The 18,523-nt window shown below is 37.9% G+C and overlaps 1 protein-coding gene across 2 annotated transcripts in view; it reads right to left on the bottom strand.

Moving 5' to 3' along the window:
* LOC107658657 (band 4.1-like protein 1) overlaps positions 1-18,523 on the bottom strand; it is a 174,149-nt gene that overhangs the window by 82,865 nt on the left and 72,761 nt on the right. For both annotated transcript variants that reach the window (XM_016447302.1, XM_016447310.1), the window contains exons 6-10: positions 14,414-14,456; positions 9,341-9,416; positions 3,670-3,888; positions 3,139-3,226; positions 2,768-2,920 (exon numbers count right to left, since the gene is read on the bottom strand). In XM_016447302.1, coding sequence (XP_016302788.1) covers positions 2,768-2,920; positions 3,139-3,226; positions 3,670-3,888; positions 9,341-9,416; positions 14,414-14,456 — 579 coding nt within the window. The remainder of the gene's footprint in view (positions 1-2,767; positions 2,921-3,138; positions 3,227-3,669; positions 3,889-9,340; positions 9,417-14,413; positions 14,457-18,523) is intronic.

Here is an 18,523-nt window from a genome sequence, read left to right as displayed (position 1 = left end):
CTTCACACAGCTCCAGTGATCTGTTGAAGATCTGTGAGAAGATGGTGGCCAGCTGGTTAGCACAGGTTTTCAGACATGCTGGTGTCACACCGTCTGGGCCTGGTGCCTTTTTTCTCTTGTTCTTTCTGAAGACCTGGCGCACATAATCCTCACTGATCTGAAACGCAGGAGTGGGGGAGAGGGGGGTTGCAGGAGGTGTTAATGGTTGTGTGGAGAGATGTTCAGAGTGGGTGTGGGGTGTTAGACTGGGAGTTTCAAATCTACAGTAAAACTCATTCAGGTCTTCAGCAAGTTGTTGATTGGCCTCAGTGCTGGGGGATGGTGTCTTGTAGTTGGTGATGTTTTACAGGCCACACCAATGCACACTGATGCAGGGTCGTTGGCAGAAAACTGGTGTTCTAGCTTTTTAGTGTAGTTCCTCTTGGCCACTCTAATCTCCTTATTCAGTGTGTTTCTGGCCTGATTGTACAAGACTCTGTCCCCCTTTCTGTAGGCGTCCTCTTTGGCCTGATGAAGATGACGAAATTTTGCTGTAAACCATGGCTTATCATTGTTGAATGTTAAATGAGTCCTGGTAGGGATGCACATGTCTTCACAGAAACTGATATATAGGTCAAGGTCAAGGTCAGTTTATTTATATAGCACATTTAAAAACAGCTAGTGTATGCCAAAGTGCTGTACATATAAAAATAAAGTAAATATAGAGATTAAGAGAATAAAAAGAAAAGACTCAAAAACACAATCAATACAAAACACATTAACATACACAAACATACATTTCATCCAAAAGCCAAGGAATACAGATAAGTCTTCAGGCGGGATTTAAAAACAGGAAGGGAAGGCGCAGATCTAATGTCCAGAGGTATGCTGTTCCATAGTCGAGGACCGGCTACAGAAAAAGCCCGATCCCCCTTCAATTTCAAGCGAGAGCGAGGTATATGCAAGAAAACTTTATCAGAGAGAGCGAGAGGATTGCTGATAGAAGGGATTGCTGATCATAGGAAATTAAGGTACTGATTCCTTGAGCACACACACACATAGATAGCACCAAAACATACAGGAAAGACAGCAGAGGACAGGAGCGACGGCAAGCCAACAACCACAATGGTGCCATCTTCATCTACTATAGATATATGATGTTACAGATTCCGTGAGCTCGTCCAGATTGTTGGTGGCAGCTTCAAAAACACTCCAATCAGTGCAGTCGAAACAGGCTTGTAATGCACGCTCTGCTTCGTTGGTCCATTTACAGACTTTACTACAGGTTTAGCAGATTTACGTTTTTGCCTGTAGTCCCCGAGAATGATTAAAACAGAGTCCGGGTGTTGTTGCTCTGTGTCTGTGAACTAATCAGCGAGTTTCTGTAAAGCTGAGCTCATGTGCGCTTGCGGTGGAATGTAAACACTCATGAGAATGAACGAGTGAAACTCCCGCGGCGAATAGAACGGCTTAAGAGTGAATGAAAAGCGCTTTTAGATCGGAAAAGCACATCTTCTTTAACACTGTTACATCTGTACACCACCTTTCATTGATGTAGAAACATGTCCCGCTGCCACTCGATTTCCCCGTTGATTCTGTGTCGCGGCCTGCTCTGAACACCTGGAAGCTCGGCAGGTTTAACGCGCTGTCCGGTATGGCGTCATTCAGAGCAGCAGAGTGTGAAAAATCCTTATTTGTCCGGAAGAAGTTTGTCCGTTTTGTTGGGTAGAGAGCGAAGATTCGCCAGATGAATGCTAGGCAGTCTGGGCTTCACGAGCGCGACGGCTCGCTTCCCCGTCTGCGCATCCTAAAGCGTTTGATCAGCGCCGCTTCTCCGCCAACTACAATGTTCAGCAAAACGTCCGAATAAACAAAATCCGGTAGAAGATTGTGTGGTGTGTACTGCCGAATGTTCAGCAGTTCATCCCTGGTAAAAACTGATCGTGTTTGAGAAACAAAAAACAGGAAAAACGAACAAAAACAGTACAAAAACTGGAGAGCCAAAAACTGAGGCAGCCATCTGCGGCGCCATCTTGGATCTTTAAAAAAAACAACTGTAAGCTCTTATCCAGGAATACCTTTGGTAATGCAACAGTTTTGCTTCTGAGCTTGCCACCAATTACATTTAAACATTGTTACACTTTGTACACTTAAACTTAAGAGATAATGACTGAGCCAGTTGCATTGGGGACCTGTATAGGCTGTGTTCAATGGCAAGATGGTTAGGCTGAGAGTAAGTAACTACCAATTAGTCTGCAGGACTCAACAGGGTCCAAGACTTCTGGCAATCAGTTAATTTCCCCTTTTTACATTAAGATTCAAGCAATTGTTCTATTGACACAGTAGTCAAGTGACTTAATAAAAATTGTCTGTAGTAAATGAAAATCTCAGGGTCACCAATAGTTAATTCTATGGCCAAATTGAGAGTGTGCAAGTATCTATGGGCCAGGTTTACTAAACCGCAGTCTCATAAAAGCGAAGATGGCAGTGGAAATTTCCGCGGGTGATCTACTAACAAAGTGCAGTTAAAGAACATCAAATTACCAATTTTCAAATGCTTTCACATTAAAAATCTCTATTCATATTGTGTGTGTGTGTGTGTGTGTGTGTGTGTGTGTTTGTGTGTGTGATCATGTGCAAATATGAAGCCAAGACTGCCTCTTACTTAGACTATTTAATGTTTTCAGCAATATGCCACTGTTTGCTTGTTCTGTGTTTATTCAAGAGACGGATACTTTTGTGGAATTTTCATGGTTTAGCACTAAGATCCTCTGAAAGATCTGATTACCTCTCCAGGACGGATCTTGATGTAGAAATTACTCCTTTTGTAGGAGATCTTGAGGATTTTTGGCCAGGCAAATCGATTGATTCTCAGCCTGTCACGGTAAATCAATAGACCATTGGCACAGATGCCCAGCATGATATCAATCCCTTCTGAATCCTGCCTCAGAAAGAATGGGTGATTATTAAAGGCACAGTCAGCTAAATTACACAATTTCTACTGCAAGAAGGTTGCCTAATACTAACTGTTAGTAAACATTTTTTTAGATGTGTATGATTTTTAGATTCACTAGTGGTACTGATTACAAACTCCTTGCTCTTGTAGTGTCTATAGCAGTTGTACGTAGTTACAGATTGTACCAGGTGATTTTTACATACCTTAGCATGATGCAGGTCGACACCATACATGGAAAGTTTCTTTGCATTTTCCACGAAGTTCAGTTCCGCCTCAGCAGGTGTCATTCCCCTGAGAAACAGGAAGAAAATAACCATTATAACCATTTTGTTTATCCATTCCCCTGACAGTCACAGGTGCGCATTTCAGCATTTACAATGCCTTCAAACATAGCTGACCCATATAGAATTTATGATCAGAACTGATTCAGTATTTAAAGAACTGATATATTTATTAAAAGTTTTATAATAAAACTAAATAAACTAAATAAAACTATTCTGAAACTGTTCAGAATATTTGTTAACATTTGGTAATATTATACATTCCATCCATTGTCCAAACTGCCTGGTCACAGGGATGCTGGAGCCTATCCCAGCGCCTCAGGCCATAGGCAGGGAACATTACATATATTGGTTGTAATATCAATATAATCTGTAATGTAATCTCATTTTGCATTAAACAAGTACTGTACAATCTCTCTGTAATAAATACAGTCTGTAATATCTCTCTCAGACCTGTAAGTTCTATGTAGTTCCATCACCCTCTCCTCCAGTTCGCGAGTTTGGCTGGGGGCAAAGCAGAAGTCACTAACGTAGTCGGAGCCATGGTCATCTTTGTCAAAGTCTCCCAGTTCCGCCTGCACGGTGTAGGAGCCCAGCAGAGCATGTGTGACAAAGGAACAGGGCACACAGCCAGAGAGGATGTCATTTCGCAGCTGCAAACACAGGTAGTACCTGGAACAGAAAATATCTCCTGAAAGTTTTGTCATATTCTTATCTTCATTGTTAATGCCTGACCTGTAGAAAATCTGAGGGGCCTTCAGAATGACATACTATCATAATACATTTCAGTTTTTTTTTCTGTTTACTTTGCACAGCATGCAAATTTTATAGAAACTTAAATTAAAATAAAAAATGAATTGGAAACAATATTGTCCATGATTTTTAGCATCTCTTTTGTGATGGTTATGCCAAATTTTTTATAATTTTTACTCATAACTCAATGTATTGTAATGTAAACATGTATTGTAATAATGCCTTGCAATTGCCAATGTTTATTGTGGCATACTGCAATGCTTATTATTACACTGGCCAGTAATCATGTCGGCATGGCTGATTAAAGGGGACCTATTATGCCCCTTTTTCCGAGATGTAATATATGTCTCAAGTGTCCCTAAAATGTGTCTGTGAGGTTTCAGCTCAAAATACCCCACAGATAATTTATTATAACAGTGTAAATGCCCATTTTTAACAGAAGCAAAAACATGCTGCCTTCATGCATGTATCTTTAAATGCAAATGAGCTGCTGTTCCTTGCTTGAGCCTCCGATATTTTGGCAGTGGTGGACAGTAACGGAGTAGTTTTACTTCGTTACTGTACTTAAGTACATTTTTCAAGTATCTGTACTTTACTGGAGTAGTTTTATTTTGAGTAACTTTTACTTTTACTTCACTACATTCCAAAGCATAAGATCGTACTTTTTACTTCACTACATTTCATAAAACTTATCGTTACTCCTTATAATATATCACGTGCTCCGACACGCAGAAGCGGTGTCTGATTTAAGAACGAACTGATTCTTTTCAATAAACCTTTTAAATTGGTTCGCAAATTGCACCAAACGATTCATTCACAAATTGTAATGATCCAATTGCAGCTGTTCTCGAGTCGACAACTCACTGATTCAAATGAACCGTTTAGTGCGAGTCTCCAGTGAACTGAATAGTGCGAGTCTCCAGTGAACTGAATTCACAAGTAAGAACCGGGAGATCTTGATGCTGCTAAAAGTAAGTTACTAATGTCGAATTTTAGGATTAATTATTGTAACTGAAAATCATATTTAGGTCAAAACTGTCAGTTGTTTGTGAACTAAATCTGCTGTAAAGGGTGATCTATTTAAGCCCACTGAAATGCTTGAATGCAGACCATAGACTGTATAAAAACATGGACATAGTGTCTGTGACGTCACCCGTAGGTTTCCGAAAAGCGTTTTTGAAGCCTAAAGTGGGCGGAGCCAGCCGTCGCCATCTTGGCAGCGTGTCACTCCCCGATAATCGAAAATGGGCAAAGAGGCGGGAGCTGGTTGCTGAAACCACGCCCACCTAGCTCGACGGTGGTGACAGCAGTGGCAATCCACCTGTCACTCAAGTGGCCACGCCATTAATTATGCAAAACTTTAAGGCTTAATATAATTTAAACGGATGAGTTATAAACAAATTCACCCCCCTCAGAGTTGTCATGAAGGACAAAATTAGCTATATAGACCAAAATAATTTTTTGTACCAGGCTGTAAAGATATTTTTTTCTGCTGTAAAGTTGGGCATTTTAACATGGGGAGTCTATGGGACTGACTCCCTAAACATTAAAATAACACAAAATAAAATAACTCATGCACGTTCATATTCCCCGCTGCCGTAACGTTAACAGTTTTATTAAAATGCTACGCATTTAACCCTATGTGACGTCTGTTTTTATACTGTTTATCAACAGTATACATTTTTATATTGTTTGGATTAACTAGCGGAGTAGACAGATATGAATGTTTATTCATCATAACCATACTGAAAATAAGTAAATACTGTTAGCTGATGCTAACTGTCAAGATAACGAGCTTGCTGGTGCTAAGTTGAGGTAATTTTTAGATATAAAGTCCAAATATTTTTTATTCAACCACCTAGATAGATTACATCTGGGGAAAAGAAAGGATGTGATGTTCAGAACATGGTAAATACAGTAATTATCAAAGTGGGAAGTGATGCCCTCTGGGGGCATTTGGCCAGGGGTGTTTTTACACCACAGACAAGGTTTGAGAAGAAAAAAATCTTTATGAGATTATAATTATATTTTCCTTAAAATGTTCTTCCTAACTTCAGGCCTTATTCTCATGTCATATATAACTGTGATGTTCTGCAAAACAACAAGCTTTAAAACACTTTTTTCTTACTGGTGAAAATCAGATGGTCAAATCTGTTTTCTCTCAGGTACATCGCAGTGTAAGCTTCACAGTGAACATTACTACATCACTCTCGTCAACGTAGTCCATATCAACAACAAAATATATCTTGACTCCATATAGTGGGTATTTTCAGCAGTAGGATTATAAAAAAATATGTGCTAATATAAAATTTAATTAAGTAGCCTATATAAAATTGCAAAATAAATCTATCAGTCCTTTTTTAATTAAGTACATACAAATCGAGTACTTTTGTACTTTCACTCGAGTAAAATTGAAAAAGCAGTACTTTTACTGGAGTAATATTTTATTATACGTATCTGTACTTTCACTCAAGTACTTGATTTGTGTACTTTGTCCATGAATCAAACAACAAAACAAACAGAAATTACTCGCTTCTCTTGACTGAATAACTAAAGTAGATTTATAAGAATAAATTTCTTACTTGAGTGCTGATTTTAAAAGCTCTAGTGAGGAGATAAACATGGCAGACTAAGTACGGCTCACTCAGAGGAGATAATAAGGCAGAGTTCATTACCAGTCATGGGCAAGGCCTGTTCAAAGTGACACTTTGGTGTACATTCCTGAAAGGGTCATTTTGAGACTGATTTCTGAGGAAAATAACAAAATGAGTGGATACATTTTTACCATATGTGGTGGTTGTGGACACACTCAGCGGACACATAATTATGTTCAAAAACAATTTTGAATAATAATTGTGTGCAGGGTAAGCAGACACAGGCACCTACAGTTGCAATCAAAATTATTCAACACCCTTGACCTGCAAGACATTTTGCTGCAGAGAACAACATTTTATGAAACTAATTAAACAAAGGCATTAGAGAAACTAGACTATTAGAGAAAGCTTATTAACACACATTTGAGTGATTCTTAGAATGTAAAGTTGATGAATAATGAAAAAAAATCTAATTGGCTCTAAACATTCATTCAAAATTATTCAATCCCCAAAGTCAAATTTGGTGGAGAATCTTTATTTAAACCACCAATAAACGCTGCCTGTAAGTGTTTCTGTCACCTCTCTACTGCAATCTCGGCCCATTCCTTGCCTGAAAAAGCATCCAAATCACTGATAATCTTTGGTTTTCACATTTCCACTGCTTTCTTCAAATTCAACCAAATATTTTCAATTAGAATAAAATCTGGAGACTGAACAGGCCACTCAAGACCCTTCTACAATCGATCCCTCAACCAAGCATAAGTATATTTGGATATATACTTTGGGATGGCTGTCCTGCAAGAAAGTCCATTGATCATCAAGCATCAGTCTCTGCCCTGAAGGCATCACAATCTTTGCCAAAATTGCCTTATACTTCAAAGAATCCTTTGTGTCCTTTATACAGTCATGATTTCCACTTCCTGCAACAGTAAAACACCCTCATTACAGGACTGGTCCACCTCCATATTTGACCAAATAGGTGATGTTCTCCTGCTTATAATAATCTCTGAATTAAACAAATAAACAATGATTATTTGTTATTAACTGACATCAGCTATACTAAATCTAATGCAAATTAGATAATCATACTGTCAATGCACAGTAATGCCAAGGTCTCTGGAAAGAGCAACCCACACTTCTCGAGAAAGAGAGAAAGCCTTTGTATTCCTCCTGAAGAGAATTGGTGCCTTTCCGATCTAACTTTGTAATTGGCTGATGTTGTCAGAGGTTAATGTAGAGGCTATTTGTTAATTGTTCGTTAATTGCATTTCTTTAGGTTTGTGCGTGGGGTGAGATGGCTAAGCATGTGTCCTTTCTTGGGATTTATCTGTGGTTTTGGAAGCTTTGAGCCATAGGAGTCAACCTCAGTGCAGCGTCTGACTTCTAAAAAGGGTTGTGTTGTTGGCCTTGGCATTTAAAGTTTTCCAGGCTTTGTCTCTGAGCTCCTGCTTTATGGATTTTGCTTTCGTTCTTGTGAATGTTTTGCGGCCAAGGCTTGGTTATCTTCTCAAAGTTGCTTCAACTCTGTTTCGCTCTCAAGTTGTGCTGCAGTCTCTCTCTCCTCCACCCTCTGTATCACAGAAGAGTGAAAGATTGCACAAGCTTTGCTCTGTAAGGGGACGTTTACACGACAAAGTTTTCAGCCAAAAACTGGAAACTTTTTATGCGTTTTGCCTGTTCGTTTACACGACAACGGCGTTTTGGGGACTGAAAACGCATATTTTTGAAAATGGGTTTCAAAGTGCAAGTTTTTGAAAACGCCACCATTATCGTTTCCGTGTAAACACCCAAAACGGAAATCTTTGAAAACGGTGACGTCATGTGCGTGCATAGTACGTGTTAGGTATGTAGACATGCGCAGTACGTGTCGATTTTATAGGAAAGCGCGAACAAACATATAAAAACAATGGCGGAGTACATGGTACTGTTGTTGCTGCTCAAGAGTTTGCTAACGCTTCTTCAGCAAAGTGTGGATTTATTTCACCAATATTACAACCAACAGCGGAGACGCATCATAAACAACATATAATCGTCACTTCCCTACAGGTACTGTTTACAAACAAGGTGACAGCGCCAACTACTGGCCTGGCATACGTAATACAGCGTTTTTGGCTGTTTTCGCGGGTATGTGTAAACGCGATTCGTTTAAAAAAAAAACTTGATCGTGTATACGTGAAACTTTTTAAAAATGCAAGGGAAAAAAACTTTTCCATTTTTGACTACATCGTTGTCATTTAAACGTAGCCTTATGGTGTTGAAGATTTACATTGACCTATTGTTTATTTGTTTTGGTGGTTGTAATGGTGCTTGTAAGTCTGCCAAGCCAAGAATGTTGCATTGGATGAGAAATACTATTTTGAAGGCATATGAGGCATGTGGGGTACTTTTAAATGTGCACTCTACAAGAGGTTTTAGCTAGAGGAGTGTCTTTGGAAGATATTTGTGTCACAGCAGGTTGGGCCTCTCTTCACACTTTTAGCAGGTTTTATAGTCTTGATATTGACTTGTTTAATCACAGGGTAATAAATTGCAGATCTCTTGGCATTGTGTTATAGTGTTTGCATAGCGTCAGACTGACACAGTGTTGAGTAAACCAATTCAAGGAACCAAAGTTACACAAATAAATGAAATGCTCTCAATGATATTACGAATTTTATGTATGTCACATTAAGTTATTTATATATTAGCCATCCTGCTTTCTACATATTGGCGTTTGCCATTGAAGAAAAAAAAAACATATACGTTGAGAACTATCCATAGCATTTAACTTTACTCACCTTGTAATGTCTTCCATTAACTGGGAGGGGTCTGGTGGATAAAACTTGACAGCAAAATTAAAATGCCAAGAAGACGCTGTAAACACATGCAAAGTGAGAAAAAAACAACAACATGCTTGCAGAGTGGTTGACTGATAAACTGTGAACTTTTTCTCATGGTTGGATAGCATTTAAGTGTTTATGTGCCTGCAGCACATAAAAGTTAAGGTCAGAGCAAGTGTGCCTCTTCAATGGGCCTGAGTTACTGAACTAATCAGTACTGAACAAAACAGGGCTGTAAACATGGGCTAATTGTTTGAGTGAATCTGATTTGTGTGATTTCTCTAAATCAAATTTAGAAAGGTCTTAAAAAATGTAGCCAGATAACACCTGTGCGGTTATAGTTTAATATATTATATAATCAATATAACATTATTTAAAAACAATATGGTGGCAACGATATGGCATTTTGGTGCTGTATGATTCAATTAAAATCAGTTTTTATGTATCTTAATTGTTTTGCAGTATAACTTTAGAGTTATGTAAATTAAGTTGGGTTAAATGTATTCTATATACCAGGGAATAATTAGTCATAATTATTTAAAATAAATGATGTAAATATTTAAGGTTTTTTTTTTTTTTTTTTGCAAAATGTCTTGGTTACTGAGTTCCCTAAGTGGGAACGAAATGCTGTATAATGACACAATGGGAATGTATCAGTGGTCACAAGGTCTGAGCACAGAATAATCACGTCAGTTTTTTGGCTGATGGTGCTAATACTTTAGCAGAGACATAAAGGTAATAAGGAGCTGCATCATAGAGCTCTTGTAAGAGTGTGTTTAGCACCATAACCATAGATTTTCTGCAAGGTGAACAAACCTCTGCAGCAACAGAGTATGGTCAGCTACGCAGCTTCTCATTCCCACTCAGGATATCAGGGTTACATTCAGTAGGAACTCAATGCTGCTTAATCGCACAATGGAAAAGATAGCCTCACACATTTAAATCATTTGTAGATGCTTTTTCTTCATACAGGTTATAAAGTCTGAAGTATGGGGAAAGGACCACCCTCCACCATACAAATGCCCTGTAAAAAAGTACCTCTAGCAAGGGCCCATGTAGACGCCACACTTCAAGCAGAATCCACACGTCTTATAGGCAATATTCCCTCTAAAAGTTGTGTGCGTGCACGGACCGGCACTTCTTATGTCACGACCGCGCAGAAGAATAATATGCTGCGCACAGGACACACACAAAAAACTTAGTTGGGAAAGCCATTTGACTGAATTCTAGTAAATGTGAAATAATTGCAATGCTCGGTCACACCGCTATAGAGTTGGTGTCGCTATAGAGTTAGAGCCGCTGAATGCGGTTTACAAGTTTCATAGAAAGAGAATGATGTGGGCCGAATGAGTCGCTGTAGAAATAGAATACTTTAATGTTTGAAAATGAAATAGCTCAGCACAAGAACCAACGCAAATGCAATGACATGTGAAATAAAACATGATCATGTTTGAAAGAAGAGTGGCTTGTTTAAGAGATGGAAATATGATGATGAGCACAGAACGGTAGTGATGGGAGAAACGAACCATTTCGATTGAACCAATTGCTTCGCAAAATGATTCACTGTTTCGAAGCGCTCAAAACACCACACGCTGGTGACGCCTGCTGGTCAAAACTGTGTAAGCACTGGAAACACCACACGCTGGTGATGCCTGCTTGTCAAAACTGTGTAAATGCAACAAAAACTCAGACCAAAACATGCATAAAAACAGCTTTTACAAACCCAATGAAAACACTTTCTTGAAAGTATAATATATTAAATGCAACCAAAATAATAAAATACCATTAAAGTCCGCATGAAGCCTGCTGGTCAAAACTGTGTAAATGCAACAAAAACTCAGACCAAAACATGCATAAAAACAGCTTTTACAAACCCAATGAAAACACTTTCTTGAAAGTATAATATATTAAATGCAACCAAAATAATAAAATACCATTAAAGTCCGCATGAAATCAAAATTGACTTTATTTACTTTACTAGCGCACATTGCTAGTAATGATGTGAACAATTAATCCGTGCAAGTTAATCCGCTGAAAAAATTGTTTGTCTTCGTAATCTTTAATCAAAATCTGAACATTTACTTCCACTCTGGAATGGCATTCCTTTTCTGATGACGTCAGTTTGATGGCTTGGGCAGAATATCCTTAAACACACCCCTCTAACCGTTAGGTTGCTATGAGTGAGAGACAGAGAGGAGGAGCGCAAAAATAAAACCATGCCCTCTATTAAATATTCTGTTTCAGATGGAAATACGTCACTACACTGAAATAAAGTCGGCAGCAACTTCCGGTTCACGCAGACTTTAAAAAGGAAGTGTCTGTATAATAGGCCTATGCATCTTTAAAATAATTATTATTAATTTGCAAGGGCTTGTTTTGTTTGTTTTATGGAGAGCTTGTCTAAACAGGCCAGTAAGAGACTATTAACTACTACTCATCCTTTTAATTACACAAATGTCTCATTAAAAATGTCTACAAATTGATCAAACTGATCCGAGATTGATTCACAGGTTCAAAGAGATCGCCCCCCTAAGGCGAACTATTGAAATTTCAAAATGTTTCAAAACAGTTATGACATAACGAAGCCTCGTTTACTGAAATCACGTGACTTTGGCATTTTGATTCGCGCTCCGAACACTGTGATTCGCAAAGGTTTCGAAGCTTCATGAAGCAGTGTTTCAAAAGCGGCCATCACTACAGAACGGTAACAAAACTCCAAAACATTTACAGTTACAGACAGGTGTAGTGTGCAAACTCTACTACTCTAAACTCTAGTTAGATAACTATATAAGAATTCACCCGTTCACATTTTTTTTGAAAATATGTAGCTTACAGATCTCAGTTTAAATGCTTCAGTTTGATTTTATACTATATTATATTATATTATATTATATTGTAAACCTAATAAACAATTGACCTCAAAAAGGGAATTCATGAGAAATATCTGTTTCATTTTTTCATATTATTTTACATTATATTATAATATAATATTATATTATTACAAAGAATTGAACTGTTCTGATTTAAAAAAAAATATTTTTTAAATAGAATTTCTTGCTAACACAGCACTGTAAAAAAAAGTTTTCTCAGGTAACCTAAAATGTGCATTATTTAGTTACATCAAGGGTCAAATCAAATATAAATAGCACATTAAAGATAAAAGTTACACACCTTTTGTGTCTAGAATCTGGAGGTTTAGTTGTGTTGCCTGTGTTAGGGGATTCCCTTTGTTGTTGTGCTGAAAGGGGTTTCCCAGGTTGTTTATTAGCTGGAGATCTAGTAGTGTCTGTAATGAGGTCTTGGGGAAGCAAATCATTGGGTGTTGGTTAAAGGCTGGGTGCGGATTCGTTTACGCTGACTGAAGTTTTGAGGCGTGCACAGACAATGTCTGAGACACGGCTTTGTGGTAAAACTTAACTTAGAACATGAAACTCTCAAGGCAAAGAAAAGAAACTAAAGTAAAAGAAAGAAAAGCAAACAGTCAATGAACAAAGAATTGTTCATGTCATGGGGTTTTAAACTCAGCTGTTAGACACATCCCTATTGGTGTTTTGACCAATTAGACATTGTCTTAGCTTGGGTTGTAGCTATGTTTCTCCTCCCAATAAATAAATCAACATATTATCTTGTTAGTCACATGGTCCAAATTTTCCCACTCTTGCAGAGTATAATTTAAACATGATTTATATAACAAGAATATGATACCTTTTACCAAGAATTGATTGATAGAAACATGCAACAGAGTTATGCAATAGACTGATATGCATTTATAAGTACTTTTAGCATCATTTTGATGCATTTATATACAAGACAGTCTCTGTGCTGTTCTGTGAGTGTGAGGACGTGTTCTGTAATGAACAAAAGGTCAAAAGGTCTAGAAGGAGTCTGAGTCTGGTCTCTGTCCTGAGTGGGGGAAACCAACCCAGGGAAGTCTTAACTCATGATTTTCCTCATGGTTTTACTCATGATGGTCATGCTGTGTTGTCTCTTTTACCATTAGTCTTGGTTACCCACCTAAATTTGACAGTCTTCTTCCTTAGGATTCTTTGTTTAAGCTGTGAAAGAGCTGGTTGGTTAAGGTACTCCAGACTTGTTGGCTGATTGACAGATTTATGGTCATCCATCTTGGGGGCCCACTCTGGAATTATTGCTGCTTGGTCAGTTTTAGCACAGTTCTGATCACATTATAAATGTCTGATTTGCTCTGATATCCTACACTTGCAGACTCCAACACCACAGTAGACATGACATTTATTTCTACATCCTCCACCCCAAGCCTCCACCTGGGACAGAGAAATTCTCTTGAAAAATTCAGGTCAGGATAGGAAAAAGCGGTAGCCTCATCATGTCCCCCATGTGCTTGCTGATGGGCCGTGTAGTGCTAGTAGCTGGGTGGCTAAAGCACACACATGATGTAATCAACTCTCACAAAGAAAGTCTCACATAAAGCTTGTGCATACACAGCAACTCATGGTATGCGCTTCCAGATTCCTCTAAAGTGGCCTCTTCATGATGGACCCCCAAATAGGAGATACATGTTGTATGTGTCTTTGCTGACGATAAAGTGCATGCATAAGATAGACATATCCTAAACACCATTTTGCCCTCAAGTTGGGAATCAAATATGCTTGAATATGAGTCGCTAGATAAAACAGGCTGAAACTATCGTGCACTGATTAAAAACAAATCTGAAATGATGGTGCCAAGCATTTACTTTCAAGGGCACTATGATGCAGCAACTTATGAGTGGTGCTTTAGCACCATCAGCCAATAAATCAGCATGATTCTATAGGGCTTCAGAGCTTATGACCATTGACGTGTCTCAGTGGATCATTACATAGGCTCACCCATACAAAAGGGATGAAAATGAACTAATGCAATTCAATGAATTTCTCTTCCTGCTACTTAAATTCATATCCAACATTATTAAAATCAAACTCATAATTAAAACAGAGCCTATTCAGAATTTTGTAGTAAAATTTTTTACATGAAACACCAGTTTACATGACACATCCATTCTGATGTACTCACTTCTCATCTGTTTCTTGATCTCTTTGGACAGGTCCAACCAGTTCTGCAAAACACAACAGAAACAACTAAATCTTAGAGCAACATGACAAGTCCATACTGCCTTATTGTTTAAGAATGCATTTAAGAATGGTTGGTCTGTTAAAAGTGCAGTGTGTAGATTTTAGCGGCATCTAGCGGTGATGTTGCAAATTGCAATAAACGGATTAGCCCCTCCCCCCACCCCTCCCCATGAGAAGCTACGGTTGCCAACACAGGATAAAGAAACAGCAGAGAGTAGCTAGTCAAGCGTTGAGGTTTCTTTACAAAGATAAATTAAGAAATTATATGTGATTAATTATTTAGTAAACCGATGTTATTGCGATTATTATTGTTACATGTTCATCATTGTGTGGCTGAAGGTCTGGAATCCATGGCAGCTTTCTTTGGCCAAGGCCCGCCCATGAGGCCGTTTGACCGACATGTCAAACAACCAATCACAGTTCGTTTCGTTCATCGTCATGTTTTGGGGCGTGGAAATGCCTCCACAATAACAGACCGGTGTGTAAATCTCTCGGACGTATTTTAAAGATTCTATGCCACGAACTTTACATTTTTCACATACTTTTGAAAATCCACCGTTTAGTTGATCCTGCAGCTAGCAGCTAGCAGCTAGCTAACGTAATGGTAAATAACTACGCTGTTCAGAGCATTTAATCTGACAGCGAGATAGCGTTAGCAGACTTTTTTCTCCACATTTGCATAGTCAGACACAACCAGCGTATGCACTCTTCTTACTTCTACGAATGACTTCTGCTTCTAATAAACCACACGACGACGACTACTACTACTACTACTTCTTCATGTGTATTCAACGTAGTGACGATGCAAGCTGCCTCTAAAAACACAAGGAACATGAGGAAGAAACGAAGAAGAACAACAGTGACGAAACGCAGTCTGTAGAGTAGTGTGTCCGTTTAGGGCTACTGTAAAAACATGGCAGCGCAAAATGGCGACTTAACCATGGAGGGGGACCCGCGGTGTATGTAGACAGAAATGTCTTATTCTAAGGTAATTAAAACATAACGGTGAATTTTGTAAGGTATTTATACACCACTGAATGCATTTCTGTAAACAGATTCTCAAAAATATTACACATTGCACCTTTAAAGAATGGTTGGTCTCTGTTTCTCTATATGTCTGAATTGAGAGACAAAAGTTGCAGAAGGAGATTAATGCAGAGATAAATGCAGATTAATGCAAATCTCAACATCGGTCTTTCCCACTGTGGCTTTAAATCTAAATGAGATGCTCTGTATTTAGGACATCATGGAACACCAGAAGAGATCAATGCACACTACAGTACATCTGCATGAACTTCAACATAAGGTTGACTGGAACCATTGAAACGAAAGTACAAGAGATTGAGGCTTTAATCTTTAAAATCACTGTTTAATCTTTAGATTAAATAACAATGACTATGTTCTGCATGTTCCGTACATATTATAGGACAAATAATCCAAAAAGCAGCCATTATTATTATTATTATTTATCACAATCTGGAGATATACCCTTCTTCTAATTCTTTTAATAATATGGAAGTTACAAACTATTTTCCAACCATTATTCTGAGTCCATCAAGGTTAAAGAATTGTGAAGAGGTCTGCAACAAAAAGTTAAATTCTGGTCACAAGGTTGAGAATTATAGTGGGAGAAAAGTCCCTTCTGTGCATGAACTCACATAGAAATGCTGTAATGCACAGAAATTCCAGAATTTAATGGCAGATGAATTGGAGATCAATCTTGGACACTGAGGCGAGAACTCACAGTATTATAATTAGAGATGGGCCCGAAGCCCAATATCTTATTCGGAAAGGTATGGATAATGGCTTCAAAACAAATAATGAATTCTACTGAATAATAGGAAAAATATTTGACAGACACAGTTACTTCTCAAGTTTTCTGGATAACAAATGAGCCAGTACAGTACAATCGCAAATCAGTGCCATGTTAGGTTTCTTTGTGTCTCTTAGAAATCAGAGCTTGCAAAAAGTTATATCAACTAAGATACTGAATCATACACATTGTAAACTATTTGATACTGTATGTCTATTTAAATGTGTCAAACCTTGTAAGATATGATATACAATATTTATGTCTTAAATATTGAGGGAGGGAGCCAGTCCCTAATGTTTTTTGTTTTTTTTTATCATTTGTTCAGATTTGCATGTATAGTAAAAGCTGTTTTGAACCACTGAATATTTTCTTTCAGAGTCTAAATCTTAAGACTACACCTTTTCAACTTACGCAATGTCCGGGGACAGTTAAAATTCCTTATTATTGCAGGTTTCCATAGAGTTTAATGTTTCTTTTTCCTGTGCGATACGATGAGGAACACACACCTGCCTTGTTAACCAGCTGAAATTAAGTTTTTAAGTTAACATAAAATAGTTTTTAAGTTAACTTTTAAATTATTTCAAGTAATGATTTTTTTAAGGGTTTAGTTTTAGTTAACTACAATAACCCTGACCCAAAGTTGTCGCCTTTTGATGAATTTCAACATTTTGAAGTCAAAATATGCCATTTATGTTTTGACATGTAGGTAGTTGGGGGAATCAGTCCAAAATGTTACAAAAAAAGAAATAAAAATTATCTGTCAAAGCAACACAACCGCAGATAGTGGCGCATGTGGCGATGTGGCGCATTTCTCTCAATAACTAGGTTTTATTTTTATATTTATTTATTTATATTTATATTTTAGAAGGTTTTATTCTTCTCACACATATCAATGAAATTTAGTCAGAGATGGTGTTCAGTCGCAACCAAACCTTTCATCAAACAATCAGTAACACAAGCAGTATGCTTAGTAGCATGAAGTGCTAAATCGGTTGCTCTTCTAAGCTCTTTTACCACCTCAGGGGATCAACCCATCACCCTTTGTCCATTTTATTAAGAATATTTGCCTGGTACGAATGCAGAACTGAAATAGTGAGCAGGGCCACACCTGCTTGACCAGCAGTAATATACGACTTAACGAGTCAAGTCACCTTTATTTGTATATAGCGCTTTGCACAATATAGATTGTTTTAAAGCAGTTTTACAGTAATAGACAAGAAAATATTGATTCAATTATGCAAACAAAATTATGCTGTAAAGCAGTTCTGATAAGATAATAGTAAACAGTCATTATTCAGTTGAAATCAGTTCATTGTTAATTCAGTTCGGTTCAATAACTGTTTAAAGTCCATAAATTATGGAATGATTCATCTATAAAGCAATTCTGGAGAAAACAGTGCTGTCATCATCCAGCTCCATCATCATCCATTCGTGCAGTCAAGCCAAATATTAAGTGTCCCCATCTAAAAAACCAAAAGGTGACAGTGACAAGGAACCCAAACTCCACTGGTGACTAAGGCCCCAATCAGACAGAACGTGTTTTTTAGGTGTTTTTTTTTTGCAGTGAGAGGCGTCTTTTTACAATTGTTTCTGTTGGCAGTGAACGCTTTGCGCGCTGTTTATGCGCCTCGCGTTTTAGCCACCTGCTGCGACCTGCATTTTTGTAGGAGCACTCTGAGTGACTAAAGTTGTAAAAAAAACATAAAAAAAACAACTCACGTTTTCAAACCTGAAAAATGCATTCTGTCTGATCAGGGCCTATGGTAACCTCAGGATATGAATGAAACAGACAGATTAATATTAGCATAGATGCCATTCAACTTGTGATGGAACAAGTACATTGATTGTTATGGGATGTGTTAAGAGTTCCTGGTTCCGGTTGACCTAATTTATGCAGCCTAACAATCCTTTAAAGCATTTGAATTATAGAATTATAGTGATAGTGTGCTATGTGTATGCCAGGTTTAAGAGATGTGTCTACCTTTGAACAATGCTAGGAAGACTGCCCCAAAGTTTGGGCACTAAACAGGAAAAGAAAAACTGCCCACAGTTGATTTTGATATTCTAGGTGTATTCAAATGGCCAGAATTTTGTGATTGCAGCAGACATGAAGGACTATAGTGTAATAAGAGCTTGCTAAAGTACTGAGGAGATAATTTAGTAAGTAATTAGCATGATTTTAAAATGTATGCGATGTTCAATAGGGAGCCACAGCAGTGTTGACAGAATCAGGCTAAT

Source organism: Sinocyclocheilus anshuiensis, unplaced genomic scaffold, assembly GCF_001515605.1.
Source record: "Sinocyclocheilus anshuiensis isolate Anshui unplaced genomic scaffold, SAMN03320099.WGS_v1.1 scaffold1957, whole genome shotgun sequence".
Classification (NCBI taxonomy): Eukaryota; Metazoa; Chordata; class Actinopteri; order Cypriniformes; family Cyprinidae; genus Sinocyclocheilus; species Sinocyclocheilus anshuiensis.
The sequence above is the reverse complement of the archived record's forward strand: the minus strand, read 5'-3'. Positions and strand labels throughout refer to the sequence as shown.